The sequence below is a fragment of the Schistocerca americana genome, chromosome 9 (assembly GCF_021461395.2).
Source record: "Schistocerca americana isolate TAMUIC-IGC-003095 chromosome 9, iqSchAmer2.1, whole genome shotgun sequence".
In the NCBI taxonomy this organism is placed as follows: Eukaryota; Metazoa; Arthropoda; class Insecta; order Orthoptera; family Acrididae; genus Schistocerca; species Schistocerca americana.
Window position 1 is genome coordinate 38,745,031 of NC_060127.1, and position 26,125 is coordinate 38,771,155.

Genomic DNA, 26,125 nt, shown 5'->3' on the forward strand with positions numbered 1-26,125 from the left:
GTGAAATTATCCTATTGTTCCATGCTTCTCCCGTAAGTATTTATTTGTTGTGGGCATCTGCATATGGTTTCAGAACCCTTTGTTCTGTTTCGCTCGTGTGTTCGCAGTGACAATGTGAACGACTTGATTTCTAACGTTTTCACAATGTGGTTCACTCATCGCATGTTTTCAAATTTTTGTAAAACTATTCCACTTTGCTTGTGATATTTCGCCACCTGACTCAGTTGTCTTGTTGAAGAGCTCCAATCTGTGGTCTCAGGCGTGTCATTATAATTTTATATTTGAATATCGGATCTACATACATGTTCCACAAGCCTTCCTACAGAGCGCAGTAGAGGGTATCTTGCATCACTCGCCAACTGAGTGATGTCAGTTCTGTATTCTCGGCTCGATGCAGTTATTGGTTTCAAAAGGAAACGCTTTCATCTGGATGTATTTCAACTACGAAAGGTCAAGAGTCTAAAAACTCATACATTTAACTCACTGTAAATCTATGAAGGACTTGTCGAATAAATGCCAGTTTTATTGTACGAAAAATCTCGCAATATACCAAAAACTGACTTAGCAGGCTTCTTAAAGTACTCCGACCAGAGGTATAAAAGGGCGGTGCATTGGCTGGGCTGTCATTTGTACTTCGGTGATTCATATGAAAATGTCTCCGACGTGATTAACGCGGAAAGGTAGCTGCAGATAGATGCATGGGACGTTCTGTATCGGTGATCGTTAGGGAATTCAATATTTCGAGATCCACAGTGTTAAGAGTGTGCCGAGAATACAACATTTCAGTCATTGCCTCTCATCACAGACAGAGCAGTTGCCGACGGTCTTCACTTAACGACCGACAACAGCGGCGTTTGTGTAGAGTTGTCAGTGCTAACAGACAAGCAACACTGTGTGAAATAACGGTAAAAATCAAATGGGACGTACGACGAATGTATCCATTACGACAGTGCAGCGATATTCGGCGTTAACGGGCTACAGCAGCAGATGAACGATGCGAGTAGCTTAAGGGGGGACGTTGATGAAAAACACACACTATTTCCAAAATGCACCAAATCCATAGTTCTTGGAGATATGGCAAAGAAATTTTGTACCCCGCTTTACATGAAAGTAACACATTTACATATAAAATCCTTTGATTTTATATATTCAACTTTTTTTAGTGAAATTTGAAGTTTTATTTTCAAAAAATAATGTATGTTCCTTTTTCTCAGAAAGTATTTAAGAGATTTCTACAAAAATTTCTCTGTTTCATTTCTTTATATGTTGTAAGCTTCTCTCATTAGGTTTTTGGAATAGGTCAAATAGGAGAATTTTCGTAATTTTTTAATTATAATTTCACGAGTGCAATTTTAAATTCATGCAAAATTCCAAGCACTTGGCCCCATACCTCAGCTTCCAATCAGAATTTCAAAATTTGCTGTTGAGATAACGTTTATTAGGTTTACAGAAATATCTGTACAAAATTTCATAATTCTAGCATTCATAGAATCTGTGGAAAAGGCAAATAAACATCTTAAAAACAAACTTTTCAGGAAACGCAATTCTAAGTTCAACCTATCTTTTTTCCTTATGTAAATTCTTCAGAAGGCACCACATTTGTACTTTGGGTCGTCTTTCCCTTCAAGGTTTCTCTTCTAGTTTCTTGTTGGCTGTCTTCTTTCCTTTACCAGGTCTTCAACTGACTTTTCAGCTGCAGAGACGCGCTGTAAATCTATTTTTCTCTGGATGTCTTGAGTAAAATTTCCTATCTTGAAGCCCATTATTTCTAATACCTTCACCCTCCCGACGTTCCCATCATTAACTACAATAACTGCATCATAAGTTGCAATTCTGACAACTGTAGCAGATGCAAATGTGTTTTTAGGGCATCGTTTCCACATCAGTGAATTTAGAGACTCATTTGGATTTTGGGTTTTGCCATGAACACACTTTTTGAGAAATGCAGGATCGGCCAAAGATGATCTATAAAACCAGAGTATGTATCGTACCCGTGGTCTAGGAGTAGCGTCTTTGATTCATAATCAAAAACGTCTTCAGTCCCGGGTTCGATCCCCGCCACTGCCTAAATTTTGATAAACAATCAGCATTGGCGGCCGAAGACTTCCGGCATAAGAAGTCAGCCTCATTCTGCCAACGTCCTTGTCAAAGAGGGCGGAGGAGCGGATAGAGGTTCAGGGCACTCTCTTGTCCTAGTTTGGAAATTGCCCCTAAAGGCGGAAGAATCAGCAATGATCAACGACATGAGGATGCAGAAGGCAATGGAAACCACTGAATTAAAGACACGTAACGTGTATCCACAGGACATGTGGCCTGTAATTGAAGAAGTGTCATGATGATCTCTCCATTGCCAAAAGATTCCGGAATAGTGCCCCATTCGGATCTCCGGGAGGGGACTGCCAAGTGGGAGGTTACCACGAGAAAAAGATTGAATAATCAACGAAAGGATAACGTTCTACGAGTCGGGGCGTGGAATGTCAGAAGCTTGAACGTGGTAGGGAAACTAGAAAATCTGAAAAGGGAAATGTAAAGGCTCAATCTAGATATAGATATAGTAGGGGTCAGTGAAGTGAAGTGGAAGGAAGACAAGGATTTCTGGTCAGATGAGTATCGGGTAATATCAACAGCAGCAGAAAATGGTATAACAAGTGTAGGATTCGTTATGAATAGGAAGGTAGGGCAGAGTGTGTGTTACTGTGAACAGTTCAGTGACCGGGTTGTTCTAATCAGAATCGACAGCAGACCAACACCGACAACGATAGTTCAGGTATACATGCCGACATCGCAAGCTGAAGATCAACAGATAGAGAAAGTGTATGAGGATATTGAAAGGGTAATGCAGTATGTAAAGGGGGACGAAAATCTAATAGTCATGGGCGACTGGAATGGAGTTGTAGGGGAAGGGGTAGAAGAAAAGGTTACGGGAGAATATGGGCTTGGGACAAGGAATGAAAGAGGAGAAAGACTAATTGAGTTCTGTAACAAGTTTCAGCTAGTAATAGCGAATACCCTGTTCAAGAATCACAACAGGAGGAGGTATACTTGGAAAAGGCCGGGAGATACGGGAAGATTTCTATTAGATTACATCATGGTCAGACAGAGATTCCGAAATCAGATACCAGATTGTAAGGCGTACCCAGGAGCAGATATAGACTCAGATCACAATATAGTAGTGATGAAGAGTAGGCTGAAGTTCAAGACATTAGTTAGGAAGAATCAATACGCAAAGAAGTGGGATACGGAAGTACTAAGGAATGACGAGATACGTTTGAAGTTGTCTAACGCTATAGATACAGCAATAAGAAATAGCGCAGTAGGCAGTACAGTTGAAGAGGAATGGACGTCTCTAAAAAGGGCCATCACAGAAGTTGGGAAGGTTGGTTGGTTTGAGGATTAAAGGGACCAAACTACAAAGGTCATCGGTCCCGAGTTGGGAAGGAAAACATAGGTACAAAGAAGGTAGCTACGAAGAAACCATGGGTAACAGAAGAAATAATTCAATTGATTGATGCAAGGAGGAAGTACAAACATGTTCCGGGAAAATCAGGAATACAGAAATACGTCGCTGAGGAATGAAATAAATAGGAAGTGCAGCGAAGCTAAGACGAAATGGCTGTAGAGGGCAAAAACTGTAGAGGAAGACAGAGATTGGAATACGTCAAGCAAATAATTGAGGACGTAGGTTGAAAGTGCTACTCTGAGATGAAGAGGTTAGCACAGGAAAGGAATTCGTGGCGGGCCGCATCAAACCAGTCAGTAGACTGATGACACAAAAAAAAAAAAAAAAAAAAAAAAAAAAAAAAAAAAAAAAAAAAAAGAAAAAAAAAAAAAAAAAAAAGAAGTATCACGGCCTTCTAGATGTATCCCGCACACGTTTGGTTGAAAGTAATACACAGAATCGTTGTTCACTGAGTTGGTATTGAAGTGCTGCTTGAAAACGTGGGCGTGGCAGGGAGGCCACGTCACATTTTTAATTAATATTCAGGTACTTCGGATGCGATTCCAACATTGAAATTTTGGGAACTTATTGTCCATGAGTTGTACTAACAAATAAAAAATAAATCGAAAATTGACCATTTTTGGTTAATTTCATCACCGTCCCCCCCCCCCCCCCCCCCCCCCACCCCTTGTGGCCGTATCAGTTGGAGCCTACACCAAAAGACAACCGAGGTCTGGTCAGATGAATCCCGATTTCAGTAGGTAAGGGCTGATGTTAGGGTTCGAGTGTGGCGCAGACACCACGAAGCCATGGACCCAAGTTGTCAATAAGGCACTGTGCAAACTGGTGGCGGCTTCTTAATGGTATGGACCGTGTTTATATCGAATTGACTAGGTCCTCTGGTCCAATTGAACCGATCGTGGACTGGAAATGGCTATGTTCGACTACTTGGAGACTACTTGCAGCCATTCATGGACTTCATATTTCGAAACAACGCTGCCACTGTTCACGATTGGTTTGAAGAAAATTCTGGATAATTCGAGCAGTTGATTTGACAATCCGTCGAACATTTATGGTAGATGATCGAGAGGTCAGTTCACGCAAAAAATCCTGCATTGGCAAACATTTACACGGTTATGAACGGCTATAGAGGTAGCATGGGTCAATATTTGTGCAGGGGACTTGCAGCGACTTGTTGAGTCTGTGCCACGTGCAGTTAGTGCGCTATACTCGGCGATAGAAGGCGCACCACAACATTAGGAGGTACCCCATGACTTCTGTCACCTCAGTGTAGGCCACATGCGCTGTAACTACAAGGTGTGATTCAGAAGTTTCAACACCGATTCATTTCTAAGTAGGGGAGCGCATGCGGACCGGTTCCGCCAGGTGGGGGAAGCAGTGGGGGGTCTCAGGGAACGAAGTGACGCTGCAGCAGTTGCCTCCAGAACCATGGAGAGTGCGCATCGCTTGCAGCGTGAGTGCGTGTCATTGACCTCGGTCGAAAAGTGGGAGAGGCAGCGTTATGCGATTAAGTTTTGCGTGCGACTGAACAAAACCACCACGGAGACTCTCAGTATGATTCAAGAGGCCTTTAAGGGAGAAGAAATGTCCCGTGCAATGGTTTTCAAACGTTTCACAGATGGCCACGGGAATGCTGAAGATGATGACCGCTCTGGGACGCCATCATCAAGCCGAACGGATCAAAATGTGGAGAGAGTGTGGTAACTTTTAAACAATGACCGTCCTCTTAGTACTAGATGGAGTATCGCCTCAGTTGTGCGACTGGATTCGTGATTTCCTTTCAGAAAGGTCACAGTTCGTAGTAATAGACGGAAAGTCATCGAGTAAAACAGAAGTAATATCCGGCGATCCCCAAGGAAGTGTTATAGGCCCTCTATTGTTCCTGATCTATATTAACGACATAGGAGACGATCTGAGTAGCCGTCTTAGATTGTTTGCAGATGATGCTGTCATCTACCGTCTTGTAAAGTCAGCAGATGATCAAAACGACTTGCAAAATGATTTAGATAAGATATCTGTATGGTACGAAAAGTGGCAATTGACCCTGAATAAGGAAAAGTGTGAAGTTATTCACATGAGTACTAAAAGAAATCAGCTAAATTTCGATTACGCGATAAGTCACACAAATCTGAAGGCTGTAAATTCAACTAAATACTTAGGGATTGCAATTACAAATAACCTAAATTGGAACGATTACAGAGGTAATATTGTGGGCAGAGCAAACCAAAGACTGCGATTCATGGGCAGAATACTCAGAAGGTGCAACAGGTCTACTAAAGAGACTGCTTACACCACACTTGTCCGCCCTATTCTGGGGTATTGCTGTGCGGTGTGGGATCCGCATCAGGTGAGACTGACGGATGACATCGAAAATGTCCAAAGAAGGGCAGCTCTTTTGTATTATCGCGAAATAGGGGAGATAGTGTCACAGACATGATACGTGAATTGGAGTGGCAATCATTAAAACAAAGGCGTTTTTCGTTGCGACGGGATCTTCTCATGAAATTTCAATCACAAGTTTTCTCCTCCGATTGCGAAAACATTCTGTTGACACCCACCTACATGGGGAGAAATGGTCATCACGATAAAATAAGATAAATCAGGGCTCGCACAGAAAAATTTAAGTGCTCGTTTTTCCCGTGTGCCGTTCGAGAGTGGAATGGTAGAGACTCAGCTTGAAGGTGGTTCATTGAACCCTGTGCCAGGCACTTTATTGTGAACAGCAGAGTAATCACGTAGATGTAGATGTAGATTAATTGTCGATAAACTGGGACTCAGTCAGAGTACAGTGTGGAGGATTGTGACTGAGAATTTGATGATGCGAAAAGCGTGTGCCAAACTGGTGCCAAAAGTTTTGTTGGTGTATCAGGAAAAGCAGTGCATGACTGTTTGCCAGGAAATGCTCCAACGGTTGGATGTTGATCCGAACCTTCTGGAGAAAGTCGTTACTGGTGATGAGACCTGGATCTACAAGTACGGTCCTGTGTCAAAGCGTCAAAGCTCAGAATGGCACACTGCCTCCTCGCCAGAGCCCGAGGAAGCCCACATGAGCAAGTCATGTGTGAAGTGTATGCTGATTTCTTTTATGGTAAAGGAGTGATTCACAAGGAGTTTGTTGCTCATGGACAGACTGTCACAGATGACTTTTACACTGGAGTGCTCCGCCGCTTGAGGGATCGAGTTCGCCGCGTCTGCCCGGCGATCAAGAGCGATTGGATTCTCCACCACGACAACGCGCCCGCTCACACGTCGCGCGCCACCGCCGAAGTTTTGGTCAAGTTCAACGTGACAACACTGCCACAGCCACCCTACAGCCCCAACTTGACTCCAAGTGACGTTTTCCTCTTTCCCCAAATCAAGACAGACCTAAAAGGGAAGCGATTCGACTCCGTCGACGCCATCCAGCATGCTTCGAGACCCCTTGACAGCATGACGCCCCAGGCCTTCCAGAAGGGCTACGAACAGTGGGAGACACGCTGCCAGCGCTGTGTTGATGCTGAAGGATCATATTTTGAAGAATTTTAGTCCGCTGTTCTTAAATTTTCAATAAATTTCTAGTTCTGAGTTAAGTCTTGAAACTTTTGAGTCACTCATTGTATAACACCATCACGAAGAACTTACTAGTGGTGGGAACTGAAACTACTATCTTGCACTTTGTATTAGGCAGCCGAGTAGGCAGCACGTGTGCAGCATCGGTGTGCAGTTCGCTGTGGGACTGAGTGCTCGCAGCCGCGTCTCCTCTAGTGGTGTGGGAGAGATGACTGTTCACAGTGGTAGCGGCAGCAGCAGCGGCCTGGCCCGGCACAGCATACGAGGTGCGGCTAGAAAAAAACCGGACTGATGCTGGAAAAAACATTTATTTACAATTTCATGTTATCTCCTTCAATGTACTCTCCTCCTCGGTCTCTACACCGCTCCATACGAATTTTCCACTGTTCATAGCAATGCTGCAGATCATTTTCGGTAAGTCCATACATTACTTCCGTCGCTTTTTCTTTTACTGCTTCAACAGTCTCAAATCTAGTTCCTTTCAAAGCTGACTTGACTTTAGCGAAAAGAAAAAAGTCACAGGGGGCCAAATCAGGTGAGTCGGGTGGATGATCTAAGATGGGAATGTTGTGTTTTGCCAAAAACGTCTTCACTGACAACGCACTGTGAGCTGGGGCATTGCCTTGGTGAAGGATCCATGACTTTTTTCTCCACAAATCGTTCCGTTTTCTCCGTACTCGCTCACGTAGGGTAGCCAGGACGCTAATGTAGTAATGCTGATTCACTGTTTGTCCCTCTGGTACCCAATCAATGTGCACAATCCCTTTGATGTCAAAAAAAAAAAAAAACAATCATCATTGCCTTGAATTTCGATTTTGACATTCGTGCTTTTTTTTGTCGTGGAGAACTAGGAGTTTTCCAATGCATCGATTGGCGTTTAGTTTCGGGATCGTAAGTGAAAAACCACGATTCATCGCAAGTAATAACATTTTGTAAGAAGGTGGGATCACTTTCAATGTTTTCCAGGATGTCAGAACAAATCATTCTTCGGCGTTCCTTCTGTTCAATTGTGAGACACTTTGGAACCATTTTTGAACACACTTTGTTCATGTTGAAACTTTCATGAAGAATCTGCCTAACACTTTCCTTGTCAACTCCTGTTAACTCAGACACTGTTCTGATTGTTAAACGGCGATCTTGTCGAACAAGTTTACCGATTTTTTCAATGTTTGCATCAGTTTTTGCTGACAATGGTCTGCCAGTGCAAGTGTCATCACTGGTGTCTTCGCGGCCATCTTTAAATCGTTTAAACCACTCAAACACTTGTGTTCGCGATAAACAATCATCGCCGTACACTTGTTGTAACATTACAAACGTTTCACTTGCAGATTTTCCTAGTTTGAAACAAAATTTGACGTTAACACGCTGTTCTTTCTGTACACTCAATATTTTCCGACGCACAGACAAAACGTCAACTACTTAAAACAGACGCCACGGGCAGACTGAGTGCAGGAGGCAGATGAAACTCGAGCAGTAGGCGGAGCGAGAGTCACGTGACAGGCCACGCGACTTTCAGCCTTATTGCATTCGTTTTATTGTTTCACCAGTACTAGTCCGGTTTTTTTTCTAGCCACACCTCGTAGAACACCACAAACTTCTAGACCGGCATATCTGAAGACTGTAGAACGGATGCTCTCCCCAGTGTGGTGTTTGTTTAGATAAAGACGCAATTGTTCCCATTGTATCCTTCTATACATGTTTAAATAGCACATACTCTTAGACTTTGGGGAACTGAACTTCAATGTTATAGTTAAACCGATGATTTTTTGAATTTCCCATCAGGATAGCATTCCAAACTTAGAGCACAAGTGACTTGGCAACGATACGAAGTGTGGTGCTAGTGTCCATCTGGTCTACCATGCATAGCACACGTGATCTGTCAACTATGCAGGCTTGCCAGTATCCAACAAATTTGCCATATTGGGGTCTGACATCATAGGGCTGTGCCAGTGACCCCATATCCAACGTCTCAGATCGCCATCGTGGATTCCTGGTACATCATCTTGGATTTTAAATCAACAGGATAGTGCAAAAAGGTAAGAAATTAAGGAGATGGGGCTGCATAAGCTGAAAGAACCAGAGGCGGTTGAGAGTTTCAGAGGGAGCATTAGGCAACGATTGACAAATTGGAAACTTGTGGTAAGTTCTATGGGAGCAAACTGCTGAGGTCATCGGTCCCTAAGCTTACACACTACTTAACCTAACTAGGACAACACACACATCCATGCCCGAGGGAGCACTCGAACCTCTGACGGGGCGAGCCACACGAACCACGAGGAGACGCCTAGACTGGGCGACTACCCCGCGTGGCAACGATTGACAAGAAGAGGGGAAAGGAATACAGTAGAATGTATAGCTCTGAGAAATTAAATAGTGAAGGAAGCAGAGAATCAAACAGACAAAAAGACAAGGCCTAGTGGAAATCCTTGATTAACACAGGAGATATTTAATTTAATTCATGAAAGGATAAAATAGAAAAATGTGTAGTAAATGAAGCAGGCAAAAGGTGATAAAAACGTCTAAAAAATGAGACTGACAGGAAGTGCAAAATGACCAAGCAGGAATGGCTAGAGGACAAATGTAAACATATAGAAGCATATATCACAAGAGGAAAGATAGAAGCCACCTACAGGAAACTTAAAGAAACCTTTAGAGAAAAGTGAAACAGCTGTATGAGTATCGAAAGCTCAATGCAAAACCAGTCCTAAGCAAAGAAGGGCAGGCAGAAAGGTCGAAGGAGTATACAGAGGGTGTATACAATGGAGATGTACTTGAGGGCAATATTGTAGAAATGGAAAAAGACGTAAATGAAGATGAAGACACAATACTGTGAGAAGAATTTGACAGAACACTGAAAGAGCTAAGTCGAAACAAGGCCTCGAGAGTAGACCACATTCCGCCAGATGACAAAACTCTACCATCTGGTGAGCAAGATGTAGGAGACAGGCGAGATACCCTGAGACTTCAAGAAGAATGTAATAATTCCAGTCCCAAAGAAAGCAGGTGTACACAGGCGTGAACATTACCGAACTGTCAGTTTAATAGACGAATTCTTTACAGACGAATGGAAAAACTCGCAGAAGCCGACCTCAGGGAAGATCAGATTGGGTTCTGGAGAAATGTAGGAACACGCAAGGCAATACTGACCCTACGACTTGTTTTAAAAGATAGGTTAAGGAAAGGCAAACCTACGTTTCTAGCATTTGTAGACTTAGAGACAGCTTTAGACAGTGTTGACTGGAATTCTGTCTTTGAAATTATGAAGGTAGGAGGGGTAAAATACAGGGAGCGAAAGGCTATTCACAACTTGTACAGAAAGCGGATGGCAGTTATAAGAGTCGAGTGCATGAAAAAGAAGCAGTGGATGAGCAGGGAGTGAGACAGCGTTGTTGCCTATCGCCGATGTTATTCGATCTGCACATTGAGCATGCAGCAAAGGAAACAAAAGAAAAATTTGGAGTAGGAATTAAAGTCCACGGAGAAGAAACAAAAACTTGTGATTTTCCGATGACATTGTAATTCCGTCAAACAGCAAAGGACTTGGAAGAGCAGTTAAACGGAATGGATAGTGTCTTGAAAGGAGGATATAAGATGAATATCAACAAAATCCAAACAAGCATAATGGAATTTAGTTGAATTAAATCAAGTGATGCCGAGGGAATTAGATTAGGAAACGATACACAAAAAGTAGTAGATCAGTTTTGCTATATTTTTTTTGTGTTCTTGATCTGATTTTGTTCGTTATAGTTCGTTCTATTTGTTCGGGGCGGACGTCCCATGACGCTTGTTGAAGTTCATCGTGGATACATAAATTCAGTTTTTTATTACAGAAGGCATCTAACCCTCTGACCTTGGTCAGCAAAATAACTGATGATGGCCGAAGTAGAGCGCATATAAAATGTAGACTGGCAATGGCAAGAAAAGCATTACTGAACAAGAGATATTTGTCAACATGTAGTATGAAATGTGTTAGGATGTCTCTTCGGACGGTATTTGTCTGTACCCTTGTGTGGAAGAGAAACATGGGAATTAGGCGTTTCGGAAAAGAAGAGAAGTTTTTGTAATGTGGTACTACAGAAAAATATTAAAGATTAGATCACATAACTGTTGAGGAGGTACTGAATAGAACTGGGGAGAAAGGGAATTTGTGGCACAACCAGACTAGAAGAAGGGATCAGTTGATAGGATGCATTCTGTGACATCAACGGATCACCAACGTAGTACTTAAGAGAAGTGTGTGAGGTAAAACTCATAGAGGGAGACCAAGATATGAATATAGTAAGCAGATTGAGAAGGATCTAGATGGCAGTAGTTATTTGGAAATGAAGAGGTTTGCACAGGACAGAGCAGCATGGAGAGCTGTATCAAACCAGTCTTTGGAATGAAGTGCACAACAACATGATAGTTGCCATCTTGGATTTTTGAATCTACTGCGAATTTACACTTAGGACAAGCAAACGTCTTCCACAGTGATGTCATCAGAGTGAGAAAAATCCCTACCGGTTTTGAATTTCCCACCAATTTCTGAATTTTATACACAGAGCCATCGGCCTTTCTTAGGTGGTCAGGGAGGGGACAAATTTGGCAATGATGCATGACATCACTGATAATTTTACATGAGTATAGGGAGGGGAGGTGATGGGGAGCAATCTGGCAACAACGGAGGCTGTGCTACAACATACCCTGCTATGATACTCATTTCATCTCATCTTCATCAATGCACAAGTCATCAAAATGGTGTCGAACAGAAAGTCATGCACATGGCGGCTCAGGTAACCCAGATGGGATCTCCCAGTCAATAACGCCATATGATCATTTCCTTTCATTATCTTTATTCTCAACAATCCTAAAGGAAATGCCCATGTTCACTGGGAAACAAAGAAGCTTCATCTAAGATCTAAGCAAATAAAATGGCGAAGCAATCCAAACGAGCAAAAAAAGAGCAACTCGGGAAACGACCAGTGCATTCGAAAGAAAAATTTGCCAACTGTGCTGACCCACAGTACTAAAATGTTTCTCCTTGCATGAAACTGGTAGAAAGATTTAAATTATCTATTGAGTACTCAGTGATCATAGTGATGATGATGATGATTTCAGCACATTTATCATATGTATGAAGCTAGTCACTAAGTTTTAATTACAATCTCGAAAAAATAAAGTTGCATGATTAAATTTTCGTTTGCTTGTAGGTACACACTGAAATCTCCACGCCATACTTCTGTAGAATGTCGCTAAAAGAGCCGGAACAAAATGGCAAGCAATTCAAATGTAGTTGGCGTACTCAATTCAGTTGCTGGGTCCAAGGTAGGGAGCAAAATTTAAATTGAAGAACTGTGAAAAGTTTTCCCATTTAACAATGCACAATATAGTAGAAAACAAGTTATTTCCCATATATTGAGTGGGTATAGGGTAGAGGGGAGGAGAGAGAAGGGAGAGAAGGAGTCGAGGAGGGTGGAGAATCTGGCAGAGTGAATGTGAAGGGAAGGTCATAATGAAAGAAACTGGAGAACGCAAACTAATCTGCTAAATAAATGAAAAGAATGGATGTCAAAAGGGAAAAATTTATTGAAAGAAAACCATGAAAATAGTGTAAATTAAGGTATTAGAAAGAAGTTCAAATAAAGAAAGGAAATAAGTTAAATGGGAACAAAAGCAATTAAAAGGAAAGTCAGCGCATATAGATTGGGGTTGGGTTGATTGGGAGAAGAGACCAAACACTGAGGTCATCGGTCTCATTGGATTAGGGAAGGATGGGGAAGGAAGTCGATCATACCCTTTCAAAGGAAACATCCCAGAATTTGCCTGGAGCGACTTAGGGAAATCACGGAAAACCTAAATCAGGATGGCCGGACGCAGTATTCAACCGTCGTCCTCCCGAATGCGAGTCCAGTGTGCTAACCACTGCACCACCTCACTCGGTGCATATGGGTTGTACATCATTCAACATCAGAAATGTACTGTAATATGAGGCATAACAGGTGGCAGTAGAAAACCAAGAGGTACTTGTGTGACAGGACGCTGAGTGGAGCATGGCTTTAATATGTGGTGTGGGAGTAGAGGACAATCAGCCAAGTTAATAAGATTTGAAAAATCTTATGAACAGCATCCAGAAAGGTCTGTGTCTTTTGTTATAGCTTTTTAGACGTCGCACTCTGTCCAGGCAAAAAGAAACACCAATCTACGTTGTGCCACCAGGCAGCTTCAGTATTGGCCTACGTGTCGGTGCTGGTCCCACGTGCATCCTTCCTGGTGAGCATGGGCATGCACAACCTGTACGGGCTGTGCCTGTACCAGCTGTTCTGCCTGATGGCCGCTCACTGCCAGGACGAGGACTCCGTGGACCCGCTGCGGGGAGCCCAGATCAAGCTCGACCCGGGAAACTTATTCTGGTTGCCTGGTCGCGTCCCCATGTTGATCAGCAGGTATGTAGCACGCGCCATCTCTACCTCAGGCTCAATTTTATTGTTGGGGACAAGTAAAGAAATGGTGAATGGGTAAATTATTTGACAACTGTTTCTCGAGGTCAGTCCAGTTGCTGATTGAACTGTCTGTGCAAGCCTCCCATCACACCACAGTACTTTAACCCCAGGATAGAATTTTCGAGATGTTCTCTTAACCAAAGGCTCACGGATGTTACTGGCAGGACACGTTTTTATTCTTTGTTCCGATATCATTTGTATGACTCTTCGGTTTCTAAAAGGCACAATATTTTGTCAAACAGCCAGATTGACATCAAAAGATGTACTGGTGAACTTCCTGCTGATAACTGATAATTCGGTTCTTATCTACATACTCCCTCCCCCCCCCCCCCCCTACCCCCAGTTGTCTTCCGAGGTGGGTCCATAGAGATTTCTAGCAAAGTAACTTGGACCTGGCGGTACATTTTCATACATAACACAAAGCATCATAAGGTACTCAAAACATCATCTTCATCAGAAAACGATCAGCAGTTTTGTCTTAGTGATCAGTACGTAATACGTATTTTCATTACGATATTTCTTTAAGACACCCTCTTTTATACTGACTATTTCACGTCTGTTAACGCTTCCTTAACTCCTGAGCTAATATCAGCGTTTCCACGAAAACTTTTGACAACATTGATTGGAATACGCAGTATGGAGTTCTGAAGCTGTCAAGGATGGGTGAATCAGCAAGGTTTAGCTGCTGTGAGGTATCGTGACGAGCTCTTGGAACCTCATATGCGGTTGTCGTGAGGAGCTGTGGGCTCAGACTTCGTACTGATGGACGCCAATGCTCGACTTCATAGAGCACAGGTTGAAGATTCCTCTTTGAAAATTAAAAATGACAGTGCTGGTAAAACTCTTACGTTAGTTGATACTGAAACAGCTGAGTAAAACTGAACGTACAGAGACTGTTTTCTCTTTACTTATTCTGATCATTTCTAAACTGACACACAATATTTTAGCGCAACGCAATATGACTTTCAATAACCCCTACAAAAGAATAGCCCTGACTAACAATAACTTATACCTTCCATGAATCACTTACAAAAATCTGTGTTACTCGAACTACTGCAATACAGCGAGCGCCACTACTGCCTGCTAAATAAAAGATTCAAACTACTGAAGGCACAAACTACTGATAGGCATAGTTAGCAAATGAAAGATTTTAGTAGAGAACAAACAATGTATTTACCTTAATAGTGTTATAGTGTTCAAAAGTCATTATATATATATATATATATATATATATATATATATATATATGTGTGTGTGTGTGTGTGTGACATCCAGTTAAACACTTTTCCTTTTTCTGACGGACACATGTCCAGATCGTCCGCTCATGGTGACCTCTCAAATCTCTGGCATCTCTCTCCCCACATCCATCATTGCTGGCGGCTCACCTCCAACTGCCCAACCCTATGGGCTGTTCACATCCAACTGCCCAACACTACACTAACGAATATTCCAACAATTAGTCCAACCAGCCACAGACTGCACACAGCGTAGTCAGCGATTTTCATACAGAGCACTACGTGGCGTTACTAACATAAAAACCTAAACAGCCTACTTACAAGGTGATTGATGTTTCCTTGGAAATGGAAGATATTGCACGCACGACGTGGCCTGCTCGCTCTCTAAATCCCATGGAGGACGTGTGGGATGCATTAGGAAGACAGGTTGCATCACTCTCCCAACACTTGAGAGCAGCTCTGCAGAAAGAACGGGCGTTACTGCCTCAACATGAGACTGATGACATCATTTACAGCGTGCCCGGTCGTTGTCAGGCCTGTAGTGCTGCCAGAGGTAGTCACACGCCATACTGAGCACATTAACCACTTGTCAGAATGTGTGCGCAAAAAAGTTGCAACGCATGTTGCAATTGTCTACGTTCTGTAGTCTTTACATTGTTTCTACTTGTCCGCAGCTCGTGGTCGTGCGGTAGCGTTCTCACTTCCCACGCCCGGGTTCCCGGGTTCGATTCCCGGCGGGGTCAGGGATTTTCTCTGCCTCGTGATGACTGGGTGTTGTGTGATGTCCTTAGGTTAGTTAGGTTTAAATAGTTCTGAGTTCTAGGGGACTGATGACCATAGATGTTAAGTCCCATAGTGCTCAGAGCCATTTGAACCATTTGTTTGTACTTCACTATCACCTGTTTATACTGTTCTGTTGCTAAATAAACGTAACCTTTCAAAATTTTCTTTATTTGCTTTAATTTTGGACACTAGTGTGCTAGAGCTTCAAATAAGAAAATGACACTTGATGAATAGAGTCGTAAAAACCTATGCATGTTGTGTAAATGCGTATTGGTCACTCGATTTATCGAGATTATTTCGCGTGAAAAATCGTACTATAATAAGAAACAATTGAACACTAACAGTGCGAGAGGATGCCAGCTGGTCGCATGGTGACTGAAGTCAAGGTATGTAGTGGCGGGTGGCGGCGGTCGATAACCGCTGTAGGCCCACGAAACTCCCGAGCATAAATGTTCTGATCTTGATGCTGGCAGGGACTCTTTTGCAAGAAGGTTTCCCCGTAACTGGCGCGTTAGAAGGCCAGGCAAATTATCTTCGGGGTTCCGGCAGACTGATACCTTTAGCAGACAGCCGCAATGAGTGGACTCGGACTCACTACTTTGAGCCTACATTGCGCGTTTACCACTAGACCACTTGCAGATACAGCACTGTGGCGCCTCTAGCGGAAGACAACATGCCCTCCAAACACTTTTGCATCCTACTGTGTTACCAAATCATGGAAATGGCGACACTTAAGCCTAGTTTACACGGCGACATTGGGTTGCGTCACTCGTTGCGTGGAATGAGTTGCACGCAAGTGGTTTCATGTATGACTGTAGACACGGCGACACTAGTCGTGTCTGAAATGAAAGTTTTGGCAGCTGCACGTCGCACAAGTTGTGATGGAGTTAAAAAAGCTTGTTGTTTGGAATCGCTGCATAAGAAAAAAAAAAGAAAGAAAGAAACGTGATTCGATTCGTGACTGGGTGAAGAAAAGACGTCAGCTCGGTTGCTCAGCATCCTTGCTGAAATAATTTATAACGGAAGATCCAAGAAGTTCTTTCAGTTATCTTATATTGTCACCTGAACTGTTCACGTTTCTTCTAAATAGAGCTAATTATGCGATAAGGAGTAAAGGTACTGTAATGCATTGTCGCAATATGATAATACATACACTGCATGCATTACAATCCAGAACATTCGGTAGTCTACAAGATACGGTTTTAATTGATAATGACGCTATTTCGTTAACACCAGTAATTACCAACATTAACGGTGACATCTTGGGTTGTCGGGTGTTCTGCCGCATATCAGCGTCGTACTTGCACGATATTTCGGTCACGTAGCTCGTAACCTTCATCAGGTGCGACCTGAGACTGCTCCTCGAGTGGACCTGGTCCAGTATTTATGCCTATGGCCTTCCCCCTCCACCAACGGCTGCAGGCGCTTCCTCTGTGGTCCGCGCCCATTACAACATTAACAGTAATAATTATTAACATTAGCAACAATAATTATTCCAAGCAGGCCTCATTAAGAAGAGAATGGTTTGCAAACCACTCTCTTGAAGATACGAGGTGCGACAATAAAGTAATGAGACCGATGTGAAAAAAAAATTTACTTACCGTTTTAGTCAAGTTTAGTGTTGTCTCCTTCAAAGTAGTTACCTTCTGATTGCACACACTTTTTCCAGCGCATCTGCCATTGATGGTAACATTTCTGGAACTCATCTTCTGTAATATCCTCCAAGACCCTCGTCACAGCTGTTTGGACATCTTGTGTTGTTTGAAAATGGTATTCTTTGACCGCCATTTTGACTCTTGGAAATAGAAAAAAGTCGCACGGAGCTATATCTGGTGAATAAGGTGGCTGTGGTAGTACTGAAATTTGTTTTGAGGTTAAAAATTGTTGTATTGACAGAGCAGTATCGGATGGCGCATTATCGTGATGTAGAATCCAGCAATGTTGGCACGGACACGAAGAACTCTTTTACGAAGTCTTTATAAAATTTCTTTGTAGTGATATTGGTTAACTGTTTGTCCACAATTCCCTTGGAATCAACGAAGCACACAAGCATGCATTTCACTTTTGACTTCGACATGCGAGCTTTTCTTGGTCTGGGTGATCCCTTTGAGCATCATTGCGAACTTTGACGTTTTGTCTCTCAATCGTACTTAAAAAGCAACTTTCATCACTAGTGATGACACGGCCCAACAATTCTGGATTGATTTTCGTTTGCTCCAACGGATCAGGTGCCACATTTGTCCGTGTTTCCCGCTCTTGTGGTGTGAGACTTTTGGGGACCACTTTTGCACAAATCTTTCTCATACCAAGATCTTCAATTATTATTGGACGAACCGTTTCTCAATTGATGTCCAGTTCTTCTGCAATCATTTTTACAGATAATCTGCGATCAGATCGTATGAGTTCACGCACCCTGGCCAAGTTGACATCCGTCCGTGAGGTTGATGATCGTCCACTGTGGTCTTCACCATCAACATTCGTCCTGCCTTCACTAGACATTTTATGCCAATGAAAAATTTGAGCTCTTGACATAACTTGCTCTCCAAAAGCCTTCTGAAACTTATCATAAGTTGTCGTCGCGTTTTCACCCAATTTAACGCAAAAAGAAATGGCATACCATTGTGTAATATTATGCGGTTCCATTTCTATGATAAGAGACACAAACATGTGTTAACTTATTACAGCACAACTCATGACTGAGCAGTTACTTCGACGTGCCGCTTGGACTAGAAGCAGCTTATTAGACCAATGTCAAAGATATTGTGCCTGCGCAAGCCTGCAGGGTTGCCACATGTTGTTGTTGTTGTGGTCTTCAGTCCTGAAACTGGTTGGATGCAGCTCTCCATGCTACTCTATCCTGTGCAAGCTTCTTCATCATTCTGAATTGTTTACTGTATTCATCTCTTGGTCTCCCGCTACGATTTTTACCCTCCACTCTGCCCTCCAATACTAAATTGGTGATCCCTTGATGCCTCAGAACATGTCCTACCAACCGATCCCTTCTTCTAGTCAAGTTGTGCCACAAACTGCTCTTCTCCCCAATTCTATTCAATACCTCCTCATTAGTTATGTGATCAATCGATCTAATCATCAGCATTCTTATGTAGCACCACTATTTCGAAAGCTTCTATTCTCTTCTTGTCCAAACTATTTATCGTCCATGTTTCACTTCTGTACATGGCTACACTCCATACAAATACTTTCAGAAACGACTTCCTGACACTTAAATCTATACTTGATGTTAACAAATTTCTCTTCTTCAGAAACGCTCTCCTTGCCATTGCCAGTCTACATTTTATATCCTCTCTACTTCGACCATAATCAGTTATTTTGTTCCCCAAATAGCAAAACTCCTTTACTACTTTAAGTGTCTCGTTTCCTAATCTAATTCCCTCAGCATCACCCGACTTAATTCGATTACATTCAATGATACTCGTTTTGCTTTTGTTGATGTTCATCTTATATCCTCCTTTCAAGACACTGTCCATTCCGTTCAACTGCTTTTCCAAGTCCTTTGCTGTCTCTGACAGAATTACAATGTCATCGGCGAACCTCAAAGTTTTTATTTCTTCTCCATAGATTTTAATACCTACTCCGAACTTTTCTTTTGTTTCTTTTACTGCTTGCTCAATATACAGATTGAACAACATCGGGGACAGGCTACAACCCTGCCTCACTCCCTTCCGAACCACTGCTTCCCTTTCATGTCCCTCGACTCTTATAACTGCCATCTGGTTTCCGTACAAACTGTAAATAGCCTTTCGCTCCCTGCGTTTTACCCCTGCCACCTTCAGAATTTGAAAGAGAGTATTCCAGTCAACATTGTCAAAATCTTTCTCTAAGTCTACAAATGCTAGAGACGTAGGTTTGCCTTTCTTAATCTAGCTTCTAAAATAAGTCGTAGGGTCAGTATTGCCTCACGTGTTCCAACATTTCTACGGAATCCAAACTGATCTTCCCCGAGGTCGGCTTCTACCAGATTTTCCATTTGTCTGTAAAGAATTCGCGTTAGTATTTTGCAGCCGTGACTTATTAAACTGATAGTTCGGTAATTTTCACATCTGTCAACGCCTTCTTTCTTTGGAATTGGAATTATTATATTCTTCTTGAAGTCTGAGGGTATTTCGCCTGTCTCATACATTTTGCTCACCAGATGGTAGAGTTTTGTCAGGACTGGCTCTCCTAAGGCTGTCAGTAGTTCTAATGGAATGTTGTCTACTCCCGGGGCCTTGTTTCGACTTAGGTCTTTCAGTGCTCTATCAGACTCTTCACGCAGTATGATATCTCCCATTTCATCTTCATCTACATCCTCTTCCATTTCTATAACATTGCCCTCAAGTACATCGCCCTCATATAGACCCTCTATATACTCCTTCCACCTTTCTGCTTCCCTTCATTGCTTAGAACTGGGTTTCCATCTGAGCTTTTGATATTCATACAAGTGGTTCTCTTTTCTCCAAAGGTCTCTTTAATTTTCCTGTAGGCAGTATCTATCTTACCCCTCGTGAGATAAGCCTGTACATCGTTACATTTGTCCTCTAGCCATGCCTGTTTAGCCATTTTGCACTTCCTGTCGATCTCAATTTTGAGACGTTTGTATTCCTTTTTGCCTGCTTCATTTACTGCATTTTTATATTTTCTCCTTTCATCAATTAAATTCAATATATCTTCTGCCCTCGTCTTTTTACCTACTTGATCCTCTGCTGCCTTCACTACTTCATCCCTCAAAGCTACCCATTCTTCTTCTACTGTATTTGTTTCCCCCATTCTTGTCAATTGTTCCCTTATGATCTCCCTGAAACTCTCTACAACCTCTGGTTCTTTCTGTTTATCCAGGTCCCATCTCCTTAAATTACCACCTTTTTGCAGTTTCTTCAGTTTTAATCTGCAGTTCATAACCAATAGATTGTGGTCAGAGTCCACATCTGCCCCTGGAAATGTCTTACAATTTAAAACTTGGTTCCTATATCTCTGTCTTACCATTATATAATCTATCTGAAACCTTTTAGTATCTCCAGGGTTCTTCCGTGTATACAACCTTCTTTCATGATTCTTGAACCAAGTGTTAGCTATGATTATGTTGTGCTCTGTGCAAAATTCTAGCAGGCGGCCTCCTCTTTCATTTTTTATCCCCAATCCATATTCACCTACTACGTTTCCTTCTCTCCCTTTTCCTACTGTCGAATTCCAGTCACCCATGACTATTAAATTTTCGTCTCCCTTCACTATCTGAATAATTTCTTTTATGTCATCATACATTTCTTCAATTTCTTCGTCATCTGCAGAGCTAGTAGTCATATAGACTTGTACTACTGTCGTAGATGTGGGCTTCGTGTCTATCTTGGCCACAACAATGCGTTCACTGTGCTGTTTGTAGTAGCTTCCCCGCATTCCTATTGCTTTATTCATTATTAAACCTACTCCTGCATTACCGCTATTTGATTTTGTGTTTATAACACTGTATTCACCTGACCAAAAGTCTTGTTCCTCCTGCCACCGAACTTCACAAATTCCCACTATATCCAACTTTAACCTATCCATTTCCCTTTTTAAATTTTCTAACCTACCTGCCCGATTAAGGGATCTGACATTCCACGCTCCGATCCGTAGAACGCCAGTTTTCTTTCTCCTGATAATGACGTCCTCTTGAGTAGTCCCCGCCCGGAGATCCAAATGGGGGACTATTTTACCTCCGGAATGTTTTACCCAAGAGGACGCCATCATCATTTATCCATACAGTAAAGCTGCATGCCCTCGGGACAAAATTACGGCCGTAGTTTCCCCTTGCTTTCAGCCGTTCGCAGGGGAGGGGGGGGGGAGGGGGGGTTGCCACATCTTGCAAAGAAAATCTCATTACTTTATTGTCTCTCCTTGTAGATCTGTACAGTGGCAATATTTCGAAAATTCTAACATATGGGAATGGGGAGCACTGCAGCGACATTTTAAACAGATGAATATTGAATAAAGAATTCAGCTTCTTGAATTTTGTATAGCCTTCCCTCCTGTCAACAATATTTCTTAATAAAGAGTTGGTCAACTCGAACGATGGTATTTTAGTCTTGTTAGCAAGAGCATTGCCACAGATAGAATTACACTTGCTTGTATTTTTCTTAATTCCATTGTATACGTGCTCCTAACACAATAAATTTTGCCCTGCAGCTCAGATATTATCAGGCCATCTATGTTATGGTCGCACATGATGGTCTCAGCAGCAGCAATATGTTGATTATTTTTGTAATCAGTATCACTGAAATCCCACAAACACCTATGCAAAACATAAATATCCAAAATCGAACATTATTCTCAGTTCGCTGCTTCATATTTCCATTTGTCTACACTCTACGAACACACATAACCTCAAAACTCGTGCAACTAGTATCGCCAAAGTTGGAACACGCCGAAAGTGTTTAGTTTCACCAACGAGTTTCGCAAACGCTCGGTGCGCGTGCGCAGTGGCCGGTAGCGAATTTGCCTGCAACCTAGTGTCGTCGTGTAAACTAGGCTTTAGAATTCTGAGGGCTGGTCAGTTTTATTGGCGCCTTAAGAGGACGATTCGGTCTCTGTAGTGGCCAATCGGCGGCTAGATATTATGTATAAGACTGAGCTTACTTACGTTTTATAAATGTTCGTTGAGTAGTTGCAGTGGCAGCTGTTGTGTAAGAGCACAGGAGCACGTGTACACCTTAACTTCTCACACCTGGTGGGTTTATTACCTCTTTTTCTTTAAATGCTGTTAAATTTAATGTATATGCTTTAATCTGAAACACATGGCACTAAAATCTACCACGCCATGCTTCATTGCTTCTCTAGACTTGGTGAAACTTGGCATCAGGGTCCCCAGCACACCTTCAGCTGTGCACATTTTAAGGAGCTCTTGCGCATGTGTAATTGGCGTGACGTATTTGCCTTATGCGCCAAATAAATACAGATTTGATAAACAACGTTCACTGTTCACAGCATACACAGCTAGTCCTTACCACTCAACTACAAGTTTACATCAATGCCACCAGATGGTAGCACACTGCAGCAGACTTTTATCCCCATTCGCTTGACGGTAGTGCATTCCTCAGTTATGGCAATTCAATCACAATATTTCAAAATTAGATCGGACGAGACAGTACACTAAGTTTTGGATTTTGTCATACAGTAATTTCATTTCAGACGCTGAGAACCATAAAGCTCATCATCGTTGATTGTGAGTCTGTAGCGTTTATTTATGTTTCTGACATCTGTTGATCTTATAGTGTGTCAAGTGTTTTCTGTGCTGTAGGCCCACATTGTTCATATATATTCATGTTCACGGATAGCTGTTGCACCTTTTTCTATGAGATTCACTTCAATATGGGGTCAAAAACGATGTGCTTTTGACTGTTATGGCTCTCAGCACCTCATTTGTATTTCAGTCAAGTGACCTTGCTGGTAGATAGTTCTACTTGAATTTAGTCATTTCTGCAAACGGCAGTTTGTGTTTGGAGTTGGATGTTTACTGTGCAGGAATCAGCTTTCCTGTGCATAGTTTTTGTGTGAGTGCAACATAGGAATATTTGATTTTCAGATGGGAAGTTAATTTTTTAACTAATACGCGTGTTATGAACCTTGTACATTTGTCCAAAAAGAATAAAAAAAGGCGCAAAATCTCTCATTTCCACAAAAATACGAAACAGAGAATAGTGACAACTTTAAACATATATAAACTGCACTGAATTATGTATAAAACAACAAAATTCCACAAGAGGAATTTTTTTCTTTTTTCAGACACGTTATGCATATTATTATTGTTATTATTATTGATGGCAGCTGAAGTTGTATAAATATCTTGATAAACATAACTGTTATATAGCGGATCCTATTAATTTTGCATTCTTATATGTATCTTATTTCAAAAATTTGTGAACACCTTGAATATATACTTAGAAACCGACACACAGTGGCTGAATGAAGTGTCGTGATGTCTCAAGGGAAAACTGAGAGTGCCTCAATGGCCAGTCACGTGTCAGTAGCTCATGCCGAATGGAGAAAATGGCAGATCTCTTTGTCCACTGGGAGGTCTCCATAAACACGTTAGGCAGTGGGCACCTGGCCACTTGATGTCTTAGTGTTGTGCATGTTTGCCAGATAGAAGAGACATGGATACATTCTAGAAGTCTCAAAAGAGTACCTATGACTAATGTCAGAAGGATAATACTATTTGCTGTCATGTGTGCAGCCCACTTTTGTAGCTTCAGGAGCAGCAGATTTGGGCCATTCCATTCTCCCAGTATATTGGCAATTCTTCGTATAATTTTTGCAGTATGAGTTACATGTCAGGTTTGCTACAACCTAGAGGTTACGTAAGTAGTATGCCACTATAGAATCTCATTGCTGGTAATTCTAATACTTGATGTTCAAAGTCGAATGATGTCTTTCTAAATATTATAAACTATTCAATTTGTAGTCCTATGTTGATTGATGACTTAGAACCAGTTAAACATGATAATCAGAACTAGGGCATTTCGTCTCCCCTGGTTTCAGTACAAAACGTATGTCTGAGTTATTACCTTGCATATTAGCCTCTCCAATTCGCCTGGATCCCCACAATTAGCTTTGTTTAACACATTAAACATTGCTCTCTATTTCTCCCCTTCATTTCAAACTCGCGATTTTCTAGGACATTTAAAGACAAATTATAAAACAGGCAATCATCTTAGTGTCACACATCTTCTTTGTTGGCAATGGGTGGTACCATTTCTGAAAAATGGCGACCAAAATTTCTATTTAGGCTGGTGGTTGGTACTGGTTCCAGTGATCGAATGTTCGCTCCTGCAGCTACCAAGTCCACGCTAAGCTTTTTTTAAATAAATTCTACTGGCATTATCTTTTGTTTGGTGACATCCTTGTACGAAATAAAACCATTCACAGTAGACATTAGGAAAACACGAAAGGAAAGGTTTTCCACCACTTGGTTTTTTTGCTTCCAGATCGATGGTAGCTGTAAAGTCTACACGAATCCTGGTCATTTTATAACATACAACAATGTTTGGTTTCATTGTTTTAGTAAAATCCATTTGAATGTAAAGAAATCTCTTTTGTAGTACCCTGATGTTTTGTAAAGAAGCAATATACACATTTCAATGAACAGTTGATACATGCGGGCCTGTATGGTGAATGGGTACAGTGCTGCATGTATTAAGCAATGTAACAGGTTACAACATGACTCATACTTGTATGTAGGGTCCAGCAAGCAAGGGTGCCCATAACTGGGTGTAAGGGGAAGAGGGTAGGACGCCCCCATAGTTCTCAAAGGAAGGAAAAATATGGTGTAGTCAGGGGTTTTTCTTTCAAGAAAATTATGTAGAAGTTGGTATTCCATGGGTTTTTGACACTGTCGGAACTGTAAATCTGTAAATTTTTTATGACTAGTTAGAAGCCGCCATTCGATTCATGTTCCAAAATATCCCCAGGTTTAGTCATCTTCTACCCCCCCTCTTACATACACACAAAACTACTGTATGGGTACGCTTGCCAGTAGGATTATTTCAAAGCTGCATGGAATGGAATCTCTTTCTTTGGGTTCCAATCGTTAGTTTAGCATATGGAGGTGATAGGTGTTCCTCCATAAAATCGAATATGAGAAAGGAAGAAGGTGCATAGCATATAAAGAAGTCTCATAACCAGTTCAGTTGAAAAACATGAGAATCAGTATTTGCTGTCGCTTTAGAATTCCAAATGACAGTCTCAGTAAATTATTACATGGCATTTCAAACTAGGTAGAAGTACAGTGTTATTAGTTGTGGGCAGACAACAATCAGTAATAGGTTGTTGGAATGAGACAATGAAGAGGATAAGTAAATAGTATTCAGTGTGTGTCACTGTGTTTCAGGACTTCATTACTGAGACAAACATATCTGGTGCTGCAGCTGCCTGTAATGATGTGGATCGTATACACTGTCCGCTTTGTCTTATGGTCTGAGGACAAGGTAATTATGCTGTTATTTAACATTGTTTTATTATAAATTGCCATCTTACTATTCTGTATAAGTCTGCAGTTTGTTCATGAAGACTGGATAGGTAGTATGACACAGGGGAAAAATCAAACAGACAATAAAGAGATTAGCAGCCACTGCAAATAAATATTGCTATCCCACAGGGTTCAGTTTTAAGCCCACTCCTCGAAAATTCGAAAGACCTTCTTCGTAACATGATTGCTACTTTTGGTACATTGCGTAAATGTTTAGATTACACCTGTTAAAGAGCATCAACACAAGAAATTGTTAATAATATTTTTGAGGGATATAATACATAGACTGGAAATTTGCCCTCCTTTTATTTAAAGAAACTCACAGCTTAATAAGTTCTTTATGATAAAGAGAGTAAAATAAACAGTTAATGCAGCACACAGGAATAGGATGAAATGTTACTAATTTTGGATGTATGTTGTTGTGGTCTTCAGTCCCGAGACTGGTTTGATGCAGCTCTCCATGCTACTCTATCCTGTGCAAGCTTCTCCATCTCCCAGTACTTACAACAACCTACATCATTCTGAATTGTTTACTGTATTCATCTCTTGGTCTCCCTCTACGATTTTTACCCTCAACGCTGCCCTCCAATACTAAATTGGTGATCCCTTGATGCCTCAGAAT

The 26,125-nt window shown here is 41.7% G+C and overlaps 1 protein-coding gene across 1 annotated transcript in view; it reads left to right on the forward strand.

Annotated features, from left to right (window-relative positions):
- Positions 1-26,125, forward strand: part of LOC124551238 — a 134,277-nt gene that overhangs the window by 55,678 nt on the left and 52,474 nt on the right. Inside the window, exons 4-5 of the mRNA XM_047126233.1 lie at positions 13,205-13,431; positions 25,366-25,462. Of these exons, the coding sequence (XP_046982189.1) occupies positions 13,205-13,431; positions 25,366-25,462 (324 nt within the window). The remainder of the gene's footprint in view (positions 1-13,204; positions 13,432-25,365; positions 25,463-26,125) is intronic.